Source organism: Natrix helvetica (genome assembly GCF_964273705.1).
Source record: "Natrix helvetica genome assembly, chromosome: 6".
Lineage (NCBI taxonomy): Eukaryota > Metazoa > Chordata > Lepidosauria > Squamata > Natricidae > Natrix > Natrix helvetica.
Window position 1 is genome coordinate 22611177 of NC_138553.1, and position 22134 is coordinate 22633310.

Below are 22134 nucleotides of genomic sequence, written 5' to 3' on the forward strand. Positions count from 1 at the left end.
GATTCGGCAAAGAAAATATGTGACTGGACACTGGGCCCTTATTGAATTGGAAATGGGTATCCATAACTCCAAACTAATACTACACCATACTAACTTGTTTTGATCTGCTAATTTTCCATTATCTTCTCTTTCTAAGACAAATAGCATTTTCCAGTTTTTGATGTTTAATCAAAGTGGACAATTATATTTCCACATGATATATACAGGAAATGAGCTGTGGATACCCTAGCCCAGTGGTTCTCAACCTGTGGCCCACAGACACCTGCGGAGGGGGCTGTGATGTCATCACAGGGGGTCTGCAAAGGTTTGAAGAAATGTTATGATTTAAATCTTGAGTTAAGGCTTGAGGGTCCATGGCCACAAAGGTATTTTAAGGGGATCCGTGGTGAAGAAAAGGTTGGGAACCACTGCCCTAGCAGTCACATAGAGTGGTTGAGAACCACTGCCATACAGTCACATAGACTGTAAATTTTCAAAAAAGAAAGAAAGAAATACAGGCATGTTCCCCGAAGAATTCACTTTAAACAAGGCCTTGTTACTAAATACGTATCGACATACCTTGTCCACAGTCACCAGCATCAAATCCGCAAGAGGGAACGTTGCATGCCTGATCACAGAATTTGTCAGCCAGCCATGAATTTGCACAGCCTTGGTTGCAATAAGAAACTCCACTTATTCCTGCACCAAATTGCCAGGAGGGGACATTTCCTATACCTCCAACAGCTCCAGCACCAGCACCGTAACGGCTCCCCACACTGTTACCTAAAGAAAAGAAAAGAAAAATGGCAGTGCCACATATTGCCAAGGTGGAAAATCTTAAGTAAAAGAAAAAAAGGGATGATTAAAAAGTCTAATTGTGGCTTAACTCTTACAACTACAAACTGCTTTTATATATTTAAAAGTAAAATGCTTTACTTTTACAGGTAACCCTTGACTCATTCATTTATATTTGTTTATCTGTTTATTTATTTGAAAATTTACATTGCCGCCTATTTCAACATGGCAGCTCAATCAGCTTACGGGGTGTATGTATGTATGTATGTATGTATGTATGTATGTATGTATGTACTATATGTATGTGTGTATATACCAGGGGTTGTAACACAAATACATACCTATTTCCCTAGCTCAGCTGATAAGGAGGAGAGCCTGTGGCTTAGTGGCTAACACATCTGCCTAATATGTAATACAGCCCAGGTTCAAATCCCAGTAAGGGTATGGCTAGTTGATGAGAGCTAAATAGCTTGAAATAGATCTATACTAGTCTCCCTTTATTTATTTATCAGCACAAATACAACACAAACATAGCAAAGGCAACATTAAAAATAAAAATATGGTTTTCTGCCTGGATGGTCTTCTGTAATGAGCCGAAGGACAGAAAGGGGGAGTAGCGAGCTCCCTCCCATATTTGGGCATACCAGGGGTTGTAACACAAACACACACACACACACATACACACACACATATATACACACACGCATATGTATGTATGTATGTATTGTATGTATGTTTGTACTGTATGTATGTATGTACTGTATGTATGTATATATGTATGCAAGTATGTATGTACTGTATGTATATGTATATATATATGTATGTATGTATGTATGTGTATATGTGTATGTACACACACACACACTAATAAAAGAAAATAATCAAATAATAAATTAATATAATATAATAGCCCCCTCACCCTGGCGACAATACATCACACCAGCCATCCAATGGGCTCCATCCTACTCTGGGTTCCATAGGGCTGTTGGCAGAACCTTAGGACCGCAATTGAACCCAAAATAACTCATTTTGGTTGCAAGTGGAGTCATCTCGTGACTGGATTCAAAGATATGACTGTACAACCATCGTTAAGCTAATGCCACCGTTTTTAAGTGGGCGCAGGGATCATTATGTGCATTTTTTTCCCCCAATAGTTTTTTTTTTTTTTGGTCAGATATCAGAAGTAAATGCTGGAAACCAGAAAAACAAGTCTCAATCATCTGGTAACAGGATGCAGCAAACAGCCATAAAGATGAACTGGTTGCCAAATGCTCAAAATGCAGTCACTTGGTAGGGGGGGAGGGGTGTGTGGCCTTGCAACTCAAAACCAGATTGGGAGTAGGGCTTCTAGGGAACTCGTCATAGGTTTGAAAAGTCTTTATGCAACTGGTTGTTGGTGAAGGGTTAACTGTGCATAGAAAACAACATTTTCCTAAAACTTTCAATATTCCAAGTATCAAATACACACACACACACAAATTCCTGCCTGGGTAATTCTTTTAGAAATAAAGGTCAGGAGTAACGCAAATAGGACTGTTCTGTAGGGAGAACGAGGCAGACAGGAACTGAGGCAAGGCAGGTTGAAGCTAACACAACCTTTATTAACAGTATAACACAGCAAAATGTAAGGCAAACCTCGACCCGGCAAAGAGCAGCATTTGACAGCTGACAGCCCTTTTTATACTAGATCTGTCAGACGCTGAACCAATAGAATGGCTGCGTTCTCCCGCCAGCTGGCTGCTCGCGTCTCAACCAATCAGGGGCCGGCAATGTTAGTCAATGGCATTGTAGCCTCAAGGACTTAACACAGGGGTGTCCAAACTTGGGAACTTTAAGACTTGTGGACTTCAACTCCCAGAATTCCCCAGCCAGCCTGGCTGGGGAATTCTGGGAGTTGAAGTCCACAAGTCTTAAAGTTCCCAAGTTTGGACACCCCTGACTTAACAGTTCTACTTTTTAATCCATCTAGAAGGAGGCAAGGGGACGAGGGAGATAATTAGAACTAAAGAGACCCTTCACCATTCTGCTAATTCATCGCAGCTACTTCAGATGTTCTGGCCTTTTCACTGAGGAAATGTTATCATTTCACCACCATGAAGGAACTGCCAATAAATCCTGGTAAACCACTGGTTTAGATGTTAACACTGGGATATGAAAATACAGGTAGCCCTCGACTTACAACCACAACTGAAAATTTCTGTTGCTCAGTGAGACATTTCTTAAGTGAGTTTTGCCCCATTTTACAACTTTTCTTGCCATGGTTAAGTGAATCATTGCAGGTGTTAAGTCAGTAACACAGTTGCTAAGTGAATCTGGCTTCCCCACTGACCTTTGCTTGTCAGGTCATAGAAGGGGATCACATGACCCTGGGACACTGCAACCGTCATAAATATGAGTTGTCAAATGTCTTTGTCAAGTGAATTTTGATCACATGACCACAGGGAGGCTGCAACGGTCATGAGTGTGAAAAATGGACATGTCACTTTTTTTCAGCACCATTGTAACGTCAAATGGTCACTAAATGAACTGTTGTAAGTCAAGGACTGCCTGTAATGAGAAATTCTAGGTTCGTCTCTACTGCATATCAAACAACTGTTCTGACCTAGGCTTCCTAAGAGTATGCAGCAAACTCCTTGTCCTGGCAAAAACCTCTTTTGTTAATTCATTGTGAATTCTGCTCATTCATATCCAGCAAAGTCTTTCAAGGGAGGATTTACAGTCACAGACTTTATCTGGGATATCTGCAAAATGTGGCAAAACATCTCGGAGAGTCACAAACCAATTAAGCGAACTAATTGCTCTTGCAAACTCCACTCCCTTTTCGCTCCTCTTTTATTTCCTCTGGGAGGGGCCATTCATTGTCCACCTGTAGCCTTACTCTCAAGTCGACCTCTGTTCTTTAGCTGTTCCTTTCGTCTGGAAATTCTGCACATGCACACACTGGGAATGGTCTCCAGCTGTTCGTCAGCCTCACTGATGTCTGACTCCAAAGGCAGCTGAAAACTGTCATACGGCCCTGGCCCCCTCTCTGCCTGCGACATAGAGCCCTCATCAGAGCCTTCCCCAGACTCCAGGACTGGCCCATGTTCCTCCCCAACCTCCCCACTGTCCGAATCTGCTGCCAGCTCTGCTCCATAACACAAACATAACAATTTCCATCCAAATGATGGGAAAGTTAAAATCAAAACAAAGACTGAGTAGCAATTGCTCATTGCTTGTAGTAAAATCAACACTAATACACACCCAGGTCTCTTATTTTCTCTGTAGAAATATTTCCGTATCAGAAAAGCATGGCTGCAGGGGAAGTGATTTGTTTCCTGTACAGATGCAGTTGCGTGGTCATGCTTACCACTGAACGTTGGACTAAAATGTCCTGTCACTATAACCAGCCCTTCGAATGGCTCAAGACAGTGTGATGAATGTGCACCTGTGGCTTCCTAAAACATAAACCTCTCATCCACCTAATAACTGGTTCCTGAAACGTGAAAGACCAGCCATTAAGATGTGTTTCTCCTTACCAATACAATCGCCTCCATCCCAGTCACAAGCGGAGTTGTTACAGGCTTTATCACAATAACCGTCTTTAATCCATGAACCCGGACATCCTTCAGCACAGTTGGGCACAGGCCAAGTCAAATAAACCTGATAATGGTTAGAAAGACAGGATGTTTTCACATTCATGGTTTTTCAAAAAGTAGCTTAAACTCACCTCCGTAGAGCAGACTGATCTGCATCTGCCAAGAATATAATGCTAACCTTGATTTATATGTGGACAAACATGTTCTTGTTGTTCCTTCATGTGACAGCAAAAAAGAAAAAGAAAAAAACTCAAAATCCAGATTCTCAGAGTAAAAGAAAAAGGCTTCATATGCCTGATCTAAAATTCCTAAGGACCCAGTAATCTCTAAGTGATTCAGTTATCTGACAAACTTAAAATTGCCGAGCAGTTACTAAGTATCCATACATTTTAAATTAACATGTTAATCTTTACACAACCATCTGATTAAAAACATTTTAATGTCCTGTACAGGGGGGAAAAAAAACCTGGTGCTAGCCTTCATTAATTAGAACAAGTTTTAGTTTCTATTTTCCAAAATAAAATATTCATATTTATGCAATTAGGATTTCAGACATTTCCTATCTATCCTTTTATTTTTTTTTAAAAAAACTTTTTTATTCTGCTTTTATTATTTTTAAAAATAAGTCAAGGTGGACAGCATCGGAGGTGGTATTCAGCAGGTTCTGACCATTTCTGGAGAATCGGTGGCGGAAATTTTGAGTAGTTCGGAGAACCGGTAAATACCACCTCTGACTGGCCCCGCCCCCATCTATTCTCTGCCTCCCGAGGCCCAGCTGATCGGGAGGAAATGGAGATTTTGCAGTAACCTTACCCTGAAGTGGGGAAAGAATGGAGATTTTAGTTTCCTTCCCCTGCCACACCTACCAAGCCTTGCCCGCCACGCCCAAGCCATGCCCACAGAACCGGTAGTAAAAAAAATTTGAACCCCATCACTGGACAGCATACTCTCCTTCCTCCTCTTTATTACCCCACAACGACAGCCCTGTAAAGTAGATTGGACTGAGAAAGAATGACTGACCCAAAAGCACTGGGGCGCATTCATGCCTAAAACAGGATCAGAATTTGCAGCATCCTGATTTCTAGCCTGGTTTCAAATGTCATGCTAAAACTGGAATGATATTATCGGCAATACCTCCGAAAACAAACACTCTTATTTTTTTTCCTCATTTAGCCACAGAATTTGTGCAGCCTTAATCAGCCATAGATCGAGGAATATTAGATGGAGCTTTGATCCTGGTATCTCATAATCCAACATGAACCATTTTTTGTATCACCAAACATCTCTATCACTGACTCTTCAGGTGATAATGATTATTTAAGTGATATTTGATCAACAAAAACAATATAAATATTAAAGGTCTTAGCAAAACTCCTTTCATTTACATTGGAAACTCTGGCTCAAAAGCCCAAGAACTAAATGCATACACATAATATTGCTACTGAAGGATGTCTATATACCCGTATTTTTCACTCTATAAGATGCACCGGATCATAAAACCCACCTAGGTTTAGAGGAGGAAAACAAGAAAAAAAAATAGAGGACCACAGATAGGTGTCCTTTCAGCTCTGCCTATTGACTCCTGCACTGCGGAAAACAGACAGAAGAGGCAGGCAATGACAAAGACAGAAGAGGCGGGGTTCACCATTGTAAAAGGACCCCGCTGCGGCAGCCCGCCTGCTATTCACCAAAGGATCGGCACTGACGCACAGACATTTCCACCCACTTTTTTGGGGGGGAAGTGCGTTAAGTCCTTGGAGCTATGACGACGCCCGAAGATATTGCCGGCTGCTGCTCGCTCCTGATTGGCTAAGGCACAAGCAGCCAGCTGGATGGAGAATGCTGCCTCCCTATTGTTCTGTGTGTCTGACAACTCCTATATAAAGAGCTGTCAGATGGCAAATGTTGCCATTTCGGGAGTTGCCTTTGCCTTGTTAACTTGTTAGAATAAAGGTTGTCTTGTTGCTGTGCAATCTGCCTCGCCTCAGTTCCTGCCTGCCTAGTTCTCCATACAGAGCAAAGTGCATCTTATGGAACGAAAAATATGGTAAATCGTCAGTTTGCCCATCAAACCCTACTAGCTAAGGCAAACTGGAGAACCAGTTCGGTCAAGTGGTTAAGGCACCAGGCTAAAAACCAGGGGACTGCAAATTTTAATGCCATTTTAGGCATGAAAGCCAGCTGGGTGATTTTGGGTCAGTTACTCTCTCTCAAGCAACCCCATTTCACAAGTTTGTTGTTATGGGAAAAATAGGAGGAGGAAGAGGTATTACATACATACAACTCAAGCCACCTTGAGTTATTTATGGAAATAATAAAGGCAGGATTTAAAAAAAAGTATTTTAAAAGATAGATTGGAAATGATGGAACCCTAATTTTAAAAATGTGAATATTTTATTTTTGGAAAGTAGAAACTAAAATGTAAATCTGTCCTTAAATAAAGCTTGAGTCCTAGTGATTTTAATTACCACCATTAGGTTGTTTTCCTGGGAACAATACATAAATGGTTTACCATTGCTCTTTTCCCCCAGATTATTTCTGTAATGTCTCACCCAGATTACAGCCCTGATCTTCTGGTGGTCTCTCATCCATGTGTTAACTAGGTGATGAACCATCATCTAGCTGGGCAAACAGTCCCTAGGTAGCAAGCTATAACTAGATCTTATTTAAACCATCTTTTAGTCATAGTAAATAATCTGTGAATGTTTAATGCATACAAAAATTGTTTTAAAATGCAAAAGTAATGTGTGAAATATTCCCATTTCTAGGGATTTGTCATGCTTGGAACGTATACAAAAAGTATTGCTTTCCTGCTTTTCAATGAAAGAGTAGTACAACATAAACTTGGTTTATTTAATTATCTATACAACCATCTGAATATAATAGAGGGATCCCTAACAAATAGCTATCAATTAAGCAGAGGAAGTACAAAAGAATATCACTTGTTTTCACAAAGGAAGTTCACCCTGAATTTAAGTTGACCCTAAACCTTGAAGAGATGAGAAGAAAAAAAGTGTATAAACACAACAAAAAATCCTGTATAGGGCCAAGGTTCTTACCTTGTCAACCTAGAGTAACCAGATGTAGCTAAAAGCAGTCCTTGACATGGGTAGTCCTTTGAATTACAACCATTCATTCAGGGACCATTCAAAATTACAAAGTTCTGAATGAGGGGGACTTATGAATGGCCTACGAAGCTGCAGTTGTGTGATTGCCATCCGTAACCTTCCCCGGGAAGATTGGAAGTCAATCCCACCACTTTTTCTCTCAAGGAGCCACACTACAAGTGCAGCGCCACCCCACTTGTCTGCCTTCTGCAGCACTTGGCCATGGCCCTCGCCAGCCCACACATGGCCTTCACCAACCTGCCCATGCTCCCCTGGCACTTGTCCATTGCCACCCCACGCTCTATGGAACCACCCACAGCCCCCACTAGCAATAGCATTCAGACTTCACAGTGTTTTACAGTCCTCTCTAAGCAGTTTACAGAATAAGCATATTGCCCCCAACAATCTGGATCCTCATTTTACTGACCTCAGAAGGATTGAAGGCTGAATCAACCTCGAGCCAGTCAGGATCGAACTACTGGCAGTCAGGAGAATTAGCCTGCAATACTGCATTCTAACCACTGCGCCACCAGTGCACCTGCCTATGCTCCCTAGCACCTATCTGCAGCACCTTCCCACAACACCCTTGCACCCTCCACATTTTGTAGCACCTGCCAAAGCACTCCTTGCACCCTCTGCACTACGACTCCCACCTCTTCCTGCTTAATGATTTGCAGAGTCCTGGAGTTATGACTGAAACTGGGACTACCAGAATTGCTGCTGCTGAGCAATGCGCTCATGTAACATTGTGCTTTATGACCTTATTGCTTAGCGATAGAAATTCCAGTCCCTACTGCTATTACAACCTGAAGATTACCTGAATTTCTTCCTCCCCAGTAAATGTGTACATAACGCTCTTGTATGTGTATATCTGTATATATATACGTCTCTCTCTGATAGAATCATCCCAGAGGAAATCTATCTATATGTTTGTTAAGAGGTGGACACTGACTTGATGGCAGATAATCAATGAGTCAGTCATTAAAATAATTGACCCTCTATCTGTATGCAATGACCATTTTCCTTCATACACAAACCTTTCTTGTACACAAAAGTACAGACACCATAGTTTCCTTACTGCATCCAAAAGAGACAGCAAAAAGGAATGCAACAGAAGTCAGATATGGGGAAAGGACAAATAGAGTGGGAAGGGGGATGAAAGGAGAACAAAACTGGTGGGAGACGAGGTATGGGACCCAGGTAACCAAGGAAAGAAAAGAAACAGGAGATCTCTGCTTAGATGTTACAAATCAGGACACATTCAGCAGTCAACCAACTCCATTCAATCATTCACTCATCTTCACAGGGATCCACATTCTATAGTCTGCCATTGGCACATCCTATTGTTTCCCACAACTTCTGCTTTTCGCTGAAAGTAAGTCCCCCATCACTCTCATCTCACAGGTAAGTATTTTGGGGAGGGGATAGGGACTCCTCTTCCTATGGCTATTATGATAGTCACAATGATTAGGGAGAAGCTGGGCTAGAAGAAAGCCTGTTTGAGCTATCAAATCCTATGCCTCAAATTGTTTTGCGGTGAACTTACCTTTTGACCTTTGGAATGGCTATAGAAATCATCAGGCCAGACATCCTTCCCAAACATCACATCGTCATTTAAATAAACGAACTTCTGGGACAGACCTTTAATGCGGTGAATATGGCTTTCAATGGCAGGGGAACTAAAAGTGGGCAGATGACTCATATTCTGGAATATGTCCTAGATTAGTAAAGCAAAAATAAAAACACTTTACTTGTAAAAATACATATATTATAGTTGGTTTTTTAAAAAACAAGAGCATGGTAATATCATCGTTCTTATAATGAGTGCATTTTACCACTATGTTCTCAGGTGAAGGTCAAAATGGAAGAGGCTGTGTCATTTCTTTCAAGATACTTTAGCCCAGGAAATGAAATCATGATTTTTGGAGGACTCTCCATTTATCCTAGACACATCACACCAAGATTGTTTTACAGCAAACCATAATATCTGAAGGGAAGAGTCACCTTTCACAAAAAGCCAAAAGCAAGAACCCATATGGTAGATAAGAGTTATGTGTGAATCAAATAATTAGTTCGTGCCTTCATACCTACAGTAAATTCACCAACAATTTTTTTATCTTGTGATAATTTAAAACAAGCTTATCACATATTACTGAAGCTAGGATATAATAATTTGTCTTCCAGTATATGAGGGGCTGTCAGAGAGGAGATTGACTTATCCTCCAAAGTACCAGGGCAGTACAAGAAGTAATGGGTGGAAGAGAGATCCAATCTAGAAGGAGACATTTCCTGACAGTTTAACAGATTAAATCAAATGAACAGCCTGCTTCCCAGAGTGTAGGTGCTCCATCTCCAGAGGCTTTTAGGAATAGACTGGACAACCATTGACTAGGATGATATAAGGCCATGATGGCGAATCTACAGGTGGCAAGCGCAGCCATATTTGGTGGTATGCTAGCCATCAGCTCCGGCACATGCATGATTTTTCACCCTTCCTGAGGGCCAAGGGAGGCCGTTTTCGCTCTCCCCAGGCTTCAGGAAAGCCTCCAGAGGCTGTGGAGGGCAAAAAACGGCCCCAATGGCCCAACCGGAAGTTCGTTCCTGAACATCTGGTTGGCCCACTGGGGCTGTTTTTCGCCCTCCCCAGGCTTCAGGAAAGCCTCTAGAGCCTGGGGAGGGGTCGCCCACGCATGCGTGTTGGGTTGCATGCGCAGGTGGACGGGGAATCGAGCGGGCATGCACGAGCACAATTTTGGCACACCATAAGAAAGGTTCGCCGTCACTGATATCAGGTCTCCTGCCCTTGAGTCGGGAGTTGGACTAGAAGCCTTTTGAGGTCCTTTCCTACAATTCGATGTTCTATGTTCTGCTTTGTTTTGAAAAATCATTGTGAAATTCAACCACTATTTTAGGTCAGGCAGCACTGCCAGCTGTGGTAAGCAACCTAGAAACGAAAGTTACCATGTTCCATATGAGAAAAACGCCGGGGGGGGGGAGGGAGGAAGAAGGGTATACTACGATATATGCCACTTATTCAGGCTGCAATAAATCAAGGTTGTCCAACTTGGTGTTTTGATTTGTGAGGATTTGAAGACAAAAAATTTGGTAAGATTGTACTGACATGTTTTTCCATGAGCTGTGAATGCTGCCCTTCTCTCTACCTAACCCAGTGTTTCTCAACCTTGGCGGCTTTAAAACCCATGGACTTCAACTCCCAGAATCCATAGGACTTAAAAGTCGCCAAGGTTGAGAAACACTGCCGCCTAACCTATCGATATCACAAACATCTTTTTATTTTTTACTTTATGCAAGAAGAGGTAGAGGTTTCCAAAAACATTTACCTGATGTGTTACTATAGTAACCCGAGGGCTGTCCAAATTGAGCCAGGAAGGAATCTGCCCATTTGTGACTATAAAGATATGCCGTACCCAGGGGGCGTGCCTCTCTATGGATCGCAATGAGTACCGCAACTCTTCATTATCTTCAAAGCGGCTGGGTGAAATATCTTCATCCTGTTTAGACTATTGGAAGAGCAATTGACTTTCTCAACATACATATGTTTGGACTATAGCTCCCATTCTCTCTAGCCATCTGGCTGAAAATGATACCTTGTCATCCAAAATATCTAGTCTATAGATACACAATTCACTGTTTCTAAAAAAATTTTTGTCAAACTATAAAATGTAATTGTCATCAAATATGGAAAAAAATATTTTGTTTCTCATACATTCACAAATACACATTTCTCATAAATATCATTAGTGTTATATATTATCCTTTAACATTTATGCTTCCATTCTTTCCCTAAAGATATAATACTATATTCGAGCTTGCTTTCCTGCCATCCTGTACATCTATCTTATATTACAACCCTACTTCTTCTTCCCTTTCTTTCTTTTTCCTACCCACCCTTCTTCTCTACTTTCTTCTTTCCTTCTCTCCTTTCTCTTTTCTTCCTCCCCTCCCTCTCCCCTACTCCTCCCCTCTTCCTCCCTTTCCTGCCCTCTCTCCCACTCTTACTACCCCTCCCTTCCTTCCTCTCCTTTACCCTTCCTTCTTTCCCTCTCCTTTCCTTTCTCCTCTCCTCCTTTCTCCCTTTCCTCCTTCCATTGTTGTGTTTTCATATTTTCTTTACTCTGATGTATTTTCGGGATGGTGTTCGAGCAAACCTGGATCTGTATTTACATACCACTCTTAAGCTCCCTCTTCTTCCTTTTATTTTACATTATAGTGATTCCACATATAAGATCTTTTAAACATATATTTGTGTATTAATACCATTCTATTTTCTACTTCTTTCTCCTTCCTTCTTTTAAAGGAAATCTGAAAAATGTTCAATGTGTTTTTCCTTACTTAAATAATTTTGCCTACCTGGCTGATGGTACTGAGATCCCACAATAAATAAGCTGGATTAAGGGTGAGTTCTTTTCCTTCTATAGTCATATTCTTCTTTGCTTGTTTGTTCAGCTCTTGGAAAACCTTAGGATCAATCAGTTGCAAGAGTGCTACGCTGGCTTCAGAATAAAGGTGCAACTGTATAGAAAAGCAACATTTTCAGACCCTGGAATAAAATTAGTCATTTTTCTCCCTTTTCACAACTCACATGGCTTTCTATTATATCTGTTACAATACATAGATTTGGCACCAATATACAACCCTGGTTTTGGAAGTACTAATAAGCCTAGTTGTTTGATTAAAAATGACAAACTATTATTTGACAAAGAATTTATACAGAAAAGCAACACAAGAGAGGAGAAAAGTATGAAAACATAATTTGTTTCCAATTCAAGTTCTGCTTCAGAAGATCAATTGTGTTAAATCTTGCATCAACTGGTTTCTTCGATATTCTTTGCATTAGGATCTATAAATCTGGATTTATTTTTTAATTAAAATAAACACTTTATAATCCTTACATTATATCTCCCCAAACAATACATTATTTATCCTTGGTATCATATTAAGATACCAAACAATACCTTGTAATGAAACTTCCAATCAAACTATTTAACTGTGCACAGTATTCTCCAAAACATTTGAACTTAGCTTAAAGTAGTGTTTCTTGACCCCAGGAACTTTAAGAAGTGTGGGCTTCAACTCCCAGACTTCCCCAGACAGGATAAAACTTAGTTACACAGGTTAAGAAATAATGACTTAAAGCACAGAGAAATGTGAGATAAAGGAAAGGAAAACAAATCCATTTGTTGATCTTCCTTAGTCCTTATTACAAGCATGTTGCAAGGTAATCCATTACTAGGAAAACATTTGATGTGCTATTTTTGTCACTTGCCACCAATTATTTTAGATGTCTGCTTTCAGAAAAGGCAAGTGGTTGACTGCATCAGAGAGCAGTGAAAATAGCAAATGGATGTTTTTATCCTCAGATAAAGCATATGTCAGATATGTGTGTGTGTGTGTGTGTGTGTGTGTGTGTGTGTGTGTGTGTGTGTATTATGGAAAAAAACCCAGCAAAAACAGCTAAAATGGTATTGATCTAATCTGCCTCAGTATAAACCCTTTATAAATGATCAGGATGAAGATAAGTAGCAAATTGAATCTCCTTCGTACTAAAATCCATTTTGAAGTTTGCTATCCATTTGCTTTTTTAAAAATGTTGTTTCCTTTCCACTGTTATCTAAAAGAATTTTCAAACTGGAAAAAAGTCACAGCTGGGATGTTCACAGATATTGTTTTTATACATGAGCATATTTCATAAAATTAAGAACAAAGGGCAAATTTACAAAACAAGCAATTTTGATAAATGGGGGGGGGGAGATTTTTTTTCCAATTGAATGTTGTAAATGCCGCACACTAAAAGAAACCCATGTAAGTGTCATCTTTCAGTGCTAACTAATCTAAAAGAACATATAGCTTCCTAGGTGAACAATGTCTGTTTGAAACTAGACTAAGAACTTTATTAAATACAGGTATTCCTTGACTTACAACTACAACTGGAGCCAGAATTTCCATTGCTAAGCAAGGCCCTTAAGTGAGCTGTGTCCAATTTTACAATCTTTTTTTGTCATCACTACTTTTGTTAAGTGAATCACGGTTGCTAAATGAATCGGGCTTCCCTCATTGACTTAACAGTGTTGTGGCCTGCCAGTGGCCAGCAGAGCTGGCAGCAGAGTCAGGCAGTGAGGAGGCTGGGGAGGAGCATGGGCCTGGAGGCTAGGGAAGGCTTGGATGAGCCTCTGCGTCGGAGGCAGGGACGGTGCCGAGGCCGTCTGGTAGGGATCAGGTGCCTATGGAGCTAGACAGCAATGAGGCAGAGGAAGAGCTAGAGCCTGTTCCTAGTGTGCGCATGCGCAGAGCTGCCAGACGAAGGGAACAGCTAAGGAACAAGGTTCAACTTGGGAGTAAGTTCACAGGTGGACGGTGATTGGCCCCTCCCATTGGAAATAAAAGCAGAGCGAAAGGGGAGTGAGCTTTTGCAGGAAACCATTCATTCATTTGGGCGTTAAGATTTGTTTCAGGAGTATGAAGTTCTGTTCATGAATCTCAGAGACTCTGTGCCCAGTCTTTCCTTGCACAGCACCTCATTTGGAAAACATTTACATGGCAGCTTTCCAAGATAGATAAGGTCTGTAGTCATAAATATTCCTTTGAAAGACTGTTTGCCAGGCCTTGCTGAATGTGAATGAGAGGAATTCACATTTGTTTAATAAAAAGGGGTGTTGTCGGGACCAGGATTCTGTCTTTTACTTTTGGGGGAAGCCTAGGTCAGAACAAACAGAAGCTGGCTGGGAAGGTTGAAAATGGGGACTGGGATGCTGCAATTATTCTAGATACATGGCCCAACACCCGATTTCTGATCATGTGACTGCTGGGAATACTACAATGGTTGTAAGTGCAAGGATCTGTTGTAGGTCCCTTTTTCAGTGCTATTGTAACCTGCAAGCTGTCACTAGCGGTACTAAGTTGAAGACTACTGTAAAACATTTTAATTTCCTTAGAAAACCAGACAATTCTGGCAAAGCAGCACCATGGTATCATAAAATATACTTGTCTTGCCTGCTTATTCAGCTATCATAAATGGAAGGTAACTTAGCTCTGAGCCAGAATTATTAAAACAGACCTTTCCCCTTTCCTTTCCCACATTTGTTTACTTCATCCATTTCATTCAATCATAAATGTAAGACCAGCTGTCTCTTATGACACTGTGGATGATTGATATTCTCTTGCTACCCGATAGCGCCAAATGTGATTCATGACATCTACCGTTAGGACAATCTGATAAATCTCTGTCTTTCCACGGCATTATCTTCTAGGCAATCTGATGAAAGGCTAACGTCCTTGGAGTTAAGACCGAGGTGAGTTATGAAGACACTCTCCAAAAATAATGCTACAGATTGCAAAACCTTGTATGGCTTTACAATCTCAACAATGTCACACCGTCCTTTCTGCAGTTATATATATTTATACAGTGTTCAAAAGTTCCATTCCATGTGGGAATGTTGCATTAATTTATCTGTTGCCCAGCAACATATACCTTCCTAAATATCAAGGAATCCCATATACAGCAATGATTCCCAGTTTAAGACCAGGGAACTTGTAGAAAACTGGCAAGGTTTGACAGATAATTCTCTTAATGCCGGCACTACTTTTTAAATAGCCAGTCTCTTGGGGGAATCTTGTGAGATTTTTGGTAATTAACTCCATGTTTTAAATTTAAGTAAAAAATAGTTTTAATTTTTAACGTGGAATTTTTTTAAAATTTTGGGATCTGATGGGAGATATATAAGGAGATTCAACTTGCAAACTATCCTAATATTTAGATACGTTACATGATAATTCTACAAATTCCTAGGTGAGACTTCTGAATGCTGTAACCCACTTCAGCAATGGCAAAATGTTTAGGACCTCCTGTTTTGTGGACTTGACATCAAAACAGGAGATCCTAAACATTTTGCCATCACTATAGTGGATTATATATATAATATGACCTCTATGGAGCCAACTACGTTTTCTTTGTAATGAATCATAATCTCTTTGAAATATAGTGTTTGCAGGTTGAGAGTAGTATTATAGTTCAAAATGTATGAAAAGATGGGAAAATTCTGGGGAAGCCAACTCAGTATTCAAATGTATGAGATAAGGCTACAGTGACACCTAGTGATCAGACATAAACATCTATGAAGTTATTTCTTGTATCTGCTATGAAGTAAATGCAATATTTGTCTAAAGAAGGGTAATAAAACAAGCTAACATCCCTTCTCCCAATTCTGCCACGCCTTTAATTAAATCCTAAATTTAAATAACATGTGGCTGTTAAAAACTTCGAATTCTTGGAAATATCTCCATAGATATTCAACCAACCTTTAAAGTGGTCAACATCAACTGTCTCGAGTTCAATTTTGGATACAAAGGGAGGTCAGTTCACCCTTTTGTATGCATGTGTTAGGGTTCTAAATACCATGCAGAAATAAATCATTGTCCAAGGCAAAACATCCTTAATGGTGCAATTTATTCCGCAGGCATGTTAGTACTGCTATGGAAATTTCAACTCTGGAAGTACATTCTCTAAGTTCAACCAGTTGAAAGTTCATGATCTCTCCCCACACCCACAAATCCATCACATGTTCCAATCATCATCTTCCACGCTGGCATGTACACCCATCTTCTTCCGGCCAGGTGTCGAGATGCGAAGACAAAAGATGACCTTGGCTTCTACAAAAGAATGTCAATAATCCATTCTACAATCCTACTCCTTTCTATTCCCCCCTCCCAACTACTACACTAATGAAACAGCATAGAAAATTATAAGAAAGTGTGGCAGGCCAAAGATCCTAAAAAGAATATAATTACAGGCCTGACAGGCGGCCTCTCCTCAAAAGAAAAACGTTTCCTGCAAAGAGAATAACATAAAAGTTAACATAACAAAATTAACCACCTCTTCTCCACCCAGGGGAACCCCTTGACTTCTCGGAAAACTTCCCATTGAATTGCTTTACTAACTTCTCTACTTTTAGGTTCCCACTGTTCACCCAATTAGCTTCAGACCAAGGGTAACCCTTCCAATGCACTAAGTACTGTAAGCAACCCCTATTCAGCCTGAAATCTACAATTTTTTCCACCTCAGATTGTGTTTCCCCTTCCATCACTAAAGGAGGAGATTGAGCTTGGGTGGATGCTCTTCTGTTAGACCCAATTACTGGTTTCAACAAACTACAATGAAATTCTGGGTCAATTTCCCCTAGACTTCTGGGTAGACTGAGTTGAACTGTAACTGAGTTAACTATCTTCACTATTGGGAATGGACCTAGAAATTTTGGACCCAATTCCTTGCTAAGCATTTCTAATCTTATGTATTTGGTAGATACAAAAACATTGTCCCCCACACGGTAGGGGTTTAGGAATGAGCGACGTTGATCATCTTGCTTCTGGTAGGCTTCTGCCGCAACTGCTAGAGCCTTCTTCGTATTCTCCCATCCTTTCTTTAGCACGTCCATCCATTCACTCAAAGACATGAAAGAAGGAGGTTCTCTAGGCAACTCAGGCATGGCAACAACTCCCATGCCACTGGTAATCTGGAAACCCGCTAATCCTCTGCTGCTGTGGACCGCATCGTTGTACGCCACTTCGGCGAAGGGTAGCAAGTCCGACCAGTTGTCGTGCTGATAGTCCACAAAACACCTGATGTATTGTTCCACCACCGCATTGGCTCCCTCTGCTGCACCGTTCATGCTGGGATGAACCTCTGAGCTCAGTTCTTGTGTGGACCCAATAGATCTCAGGACCTCTCTCCAGAACTTGGCTATGAACTGGACTCCGCGGTCTGAAATGATCTTCTTGGGTACTCCATGCAGGCGATAAATGTGTTTCACAACCATTTTCGCTAATTCATTTGCGGATGGCAATCCTGAGCAAGCAATGAAGTGTGCCTGCTTTGAAACCAAATCAATAACCGTCCAAATTACTTTATGCCCACTGCTGTCTGGGAGTTCCATGATGAAGTCCATTGCGACCTCTTCCCAAGGCCGTTTCGGGCTCTCTGCTGCAGGTGCTGTAGGTTCTGGGCTCTTGGATTCAATCATCCACGGCTGGCCTTGTTCCTCCTCCGAGGCCTCCCCCTTGGTAGGACTCTTCATCACCTGAAGTTGGGGGTTCTCTTCCAGAGGTTGGTTGGGCATTTCCCCCTCCGAGGCCTCCCCCTTAGTTGGACTCTTTGTCACCTTCAGTTGGGGATCCTCCTCCGGAGATTGTTTGCCCTTTTCCTCTTCCAAGGCCTCCCTCTTGGTAGGACACTTTGTCACTTTAAGTTGGGGATCCTCTTCCAGAGGTTGTTGGCCCAGATGACTTTTCTGTGCAGGCATCTGGGGCCCTCTCTTAACCACCGTGGCAATTGGTACACACGTTTGTTCTTCGGCAATTCCCTCCTCCGAGGCCTCCCCCTTGGTAGGACTCTTCGCCACCTGAAGTTGGGGATCCTCTTCCAGAGGTCGTTTAGGCTTTTCCCCCTCCGAGGCCTCCCCCTTAGTTGGACTCTTTGTCACCTTAAGTTGGGGATCCTCCTCCGGAGATTGTCTGCCCTTTTCCTCTTCCGAGGCCTCCCCCTTGGTAGGACACTTCCTCACCTTAAGTTGGGGATCCTCTTCCAGAGGTTGTTGGCCCAGATGACTCTTCTGTGGTGGCATCTGGGACCCTCTCTTTACCGCCGTGGTGGTTGGTGCGCACGTTTGTGGCATTGGGGCTGGAGCCAAACACTCTGACGCTCTGTGGCCAAGTTGACAACAATGGTGGCATTTAATTGGCCCCCACGAGGAATGGAACCTAGTTACATCTCTAAACTTAGGAACCGTTTCATCACACTGCCTTGCTCTCCAACTTGCAGCTGCCCCCTTGGTAAACCCTTCTTCCATGGTGGAGATTGCTTCTCTGTAGGAAGGTGGAGTAAGAACCTTTTGGGGCATTGCAGATGCACCTTGTCCCGCTTCCCATCTTGCAGGCCTGGCTTTGGTAATCCCTTCTTCCATGTTGGTGATTGCTACTCTGTAGGAAGGTGGGGTAAGAACCACTTGGGGCCTTACAGGCGCACAATTTCCCGCCATCCATCCCGCAGGCCTCCCTTTGATAATACCTTCTTCCATGGAGATTTCTTCTCTGTAGGAAGGTCTGGTAAGAACCTTTTGGGGCCTTGCAGGGGAGACTGGAACCGGTGGGGAGGTCAATCCCTCGGTTGGCCACTGCCCAGCTTTCTGCCATGGTGCCATCTGCTGAGGGAGGGCAGGTGCCCACTGGCATCCCTCCCATCCATGACCTGGGGTTAAGACCCATCCCGGGGTTGCCTGCTTCACAGGTTGCAGCTCAACCAATGATGGCTGGCTAGGGGGTTTTACGTGCCAAGGACCCTCCTGCTGGCTTGGAGGAGTTATGGGCCAAGTAGGTGCCCTTTGCTGGCTTGGATGAGTTATGGGCCAAGTAGGTGCCCTCTGCTGGCTTGGAGCATTTCCCCATGCTGATGGCAAAGGAGTTTGTAAGTAGCATCTTTTCCATCCAAGTCCTGGGAGGAAAGCCCAATTTACTGCCCAATTTGCTTCATTTACTGGTTGCAGCCCCATTTGTGGTGGCTTGCAAGTGACAGATGCTGGAAAAATTCCTTCTTCCTGCCTCCTTTGAAATTCCCATTTTGAAAGGGAATCTCTCTCCCATCTAGTTGCAGGGTGATATGCCATTTCATTTATTGCCGTCTGGAAGGAGCCCAAACCTCCGTTCTAAGGGTGTTTTTTTTTTTCCAATCTTGCTTCTAAGCTGGGGGGGAAGGAGGGGGAGCATGCACTCACAATTTTGCTGAAGAAGTCCGTCTGAGATTTCCTTTGTCTTGTCGCGTCTCCTCCTGCATTCCTCCAGATGCAATTAAACTGGAAACAGCATTCCATTGCCTTTGAAGTTCCGTACTCCTCTTATCATCACCAAAAGCTTCTCATTAATTCTTCGCTGATATTTACGCTGTCTCGGTCAGCATTGAGAATGCCGAGACCTCATCACCAGATCTTTCATCACCAGCCCTTCCCCCTTGATAGGGGGAGGGAGCTAGTGAAAAAATTTTAAAGTAGAGAGTTGAAATAATGTTAGGGTTCTAAATACCATGCAGAAATAAATCATTGTCCAAGGCAAAACATCCTTAATGGTGCAATTTATTCCGCAGGCATGTTAGTACTGCTATGGAAATTTCAACTCTGGAAGTACATTCTCTAAGTTCAACCAGTTGAAAGTTCATGATCTCTCCCCACACCCACAAATCCATCACATGTTCCAATCATCATCTTCCACGCTGGCATGTACACCCATCTTCTTCCGGCCAGGTGTCGAGATGCGAAGACAAAAGATGACCTTGGCTTCTACAAAAGAATGTCAATAATCCATTCTACAATCCTACTCCTTTCTATTCCCCCCTCCCAACTACTACACTAATGAAACAGCATAGAAAATTATAAGAAAGTGTGGCAGGCCAAAGATCCTAAAAAGAATATAATTACAGGCCTGACAGCATGTTTGAGATGGTATTGTGCTGCTGATATGTTAAGAGTTTTAAACTTGTGCTTTTATTATGCATGTATATGTTAGTTGGCTAGGGCTGTTTTATATAGTATAAACAGGCATAGAAATGTTGGAAATGAATCAGCACTTGGTCCCTGTTATCCTGCAATTTCTTAATTATAGTACTATGTTTTTCCAATGAATTGGTACATCATGGTAAGATAGGATAGCTTTATGGATCTCCATGTTTTCAAATTTCAGTTTTGATTTTAGGAGTATTCTTACTTTAATATTGGGCAGGATAAAATAAATGTGAGAGAACAACGGAAAATGAAAGATAGTATTTAGTAGAGGGCATAACCTATTATTTATAATTGTGAGGCCGAGTGAGCTCCCGTTACTTGTCCCAGCTTCTGCCAACCTAACAGTTCGAAAGCATGTAAAAACGCAAGTAGAAAAATAGGAAACATTTTTAGTGGGAAGGTAACAGCGTTCCGTGCCCCTTTGGCATTCGATCATGCCCACAGAGACGTCTTCGGACAGCGCTGGCTCTTCGGCTTTGAAATGGAGATGAGCACCGCCCCCTAGAGTCGGGAACGACTAGCACATATGTGCGAGGGGAACCTTTACCTTTTGCCTTATTGAATTGGCAGTTGATTTCATTCCTCAGGTTCCCACCATCCTACCTGTTTTATTTTGGAAACAAGGACTTCTGGCAGCTTTGCTCTTAGCTGGTTTGTCTCTTTGTAAGTAAGCGGAAATCCTTTCAGCAACACCAAATCTTGCATTATCACTAAACCTGGAACTTCTTTATCGGTAGTCTGAAAGAAGAAGAAAAATTCATCTGAGAAAGAATGTATAAAGAATCTTGGAATTCTGCCAGTCTGTCCATCAGCACAATAACTCTTTCAAAGACTGAAACAAATGAAAGCAAATTCTGGGGCCTGGGGACCAATTAGAAAAGGAAAGGCTGGAATGAAAAATGGACCAGATCTAACTCAGTGCTACAGATAAGCAAATCCCTAAATCTTCTCAATGATCCTTATGGGAAGAGGCAATTGGATAGCATCTCAATGTCAAAAAAGTCTACTGTAACCACTTTCCCGATTTCCAGCAATACACATGCACGCACATACAATATGAAGAAATGCAGAAATACATACAGGTAGTCCTTGATTTACAACCATTAGTTGTACGTTAGTGACAACTAATTCAAAGTTACGACACTGGAAAAAAATTACTCATGACTGTTTTTCACATCAACAGTTGCAAGCATCCCCGTGGTCATGTGGTCACATGATCAAAATTCGAACACTTTGCAACTGGTGTGTATTTATAGAGATGGCAATGTCTCAGGATCATGTGATCACTTAGTGCTACCTTCTGACCAAAGCCAATGGGGAAGACAGATGAATTAAACCACCATGTTATTAACTTAACTGCAGTGATTCACTAAACAATGGCGGCAAGAAAGATCATAAAATGGGGCAAAACTCACTTAACAATGTCTTGCTTACTAAAGGAAACTTTGTGGCTCAATTGTGGTCATAAATTGAGGATTACTTGTATGCATGAATACAAGCAGGTACAACATGCAACAGAAGAAAATAGAGACCTCACCTATGACCACAGTTGGTAAAGGGATGGGAAAGCATTTCAGAGTCATTTCTGTAGGTTTTCCCCATCTTGATTTATTTAAAAATGTCCTAATTTCTTCCCAGAGGTGAACTCAACCATATTTGGGAAGACGTTCAAGCATGTTTAAACATTAAGGTAAAAGGTAAAGGTTCCCATGCACATATGTGCTAGTTATTCCCGACTCTAGGGGGCAGTGCTCATCTCCGTTTCAAAGCCAAAGAGCCAGCGCTGTCCGAAGACATCTCCGTGGTCATGTGGCCATCATGACTAAATGCTGAACGCGCATGGAACACTGTTACCTTCCCACCAAAGGTGGTTCCTATTTTTCTACTTGCATTTTTACGTGCTTTCGAACTGTTAGGTTGGCAGAAGCTGGGACAAGTAACGGGAGCTCACTCCGTTACACAGTGCTAGGGATTCAAACCATCGAACTTTCTAATCAACAAGCTCAGCGTCTTAGCCACTGAGCCAACGCATCCCTCCTTTTTAAATATTATATAGAGACTTTTCACTTACAAGTATCACGAAATATTAAAACAAAAGAGATTTAAAACCAGTGA

The 22134-nt window shown here is 41.8% G+C and overlaps 1 protein-coding gene across 1 annotated transcript in view; it reads right to left on the reverse strand.

Annotated features, from left to right (window-relative positions):
• GNPTAB (N-acetylglucosamine-1-phosphate transferase subunits alpha and beta) overlaps positions 1-22134 on the reverse strand; it is a 50128-nt gene that overhangs the window by 13731 nt on the left and 14263 nt on the right. The window contains exons 7-12 of the mRNA XM_081958735.1: positions 20623-20757; positions 11831-11992; positions 10801-10980; positions 9006-9176; positions 4293-4416; positions 559-762 (exon numbers count right to left, since the gene is read on the reverse strand). Coding sequence (XP_081814861.1) covers positions 559-762; positions 4293-4416; positions 9006-9176; positions 10801-10980; positions 11831-11992; positions 20623-20757 — 976 coding nt within the window. The remainder of the gene's footprint in view (positions 1-558; positions 763-4292; positions 4417-9005; positions 9177-10800; positions 10981-11830; positions 11993-20622; positions 20758-22134) is intronic.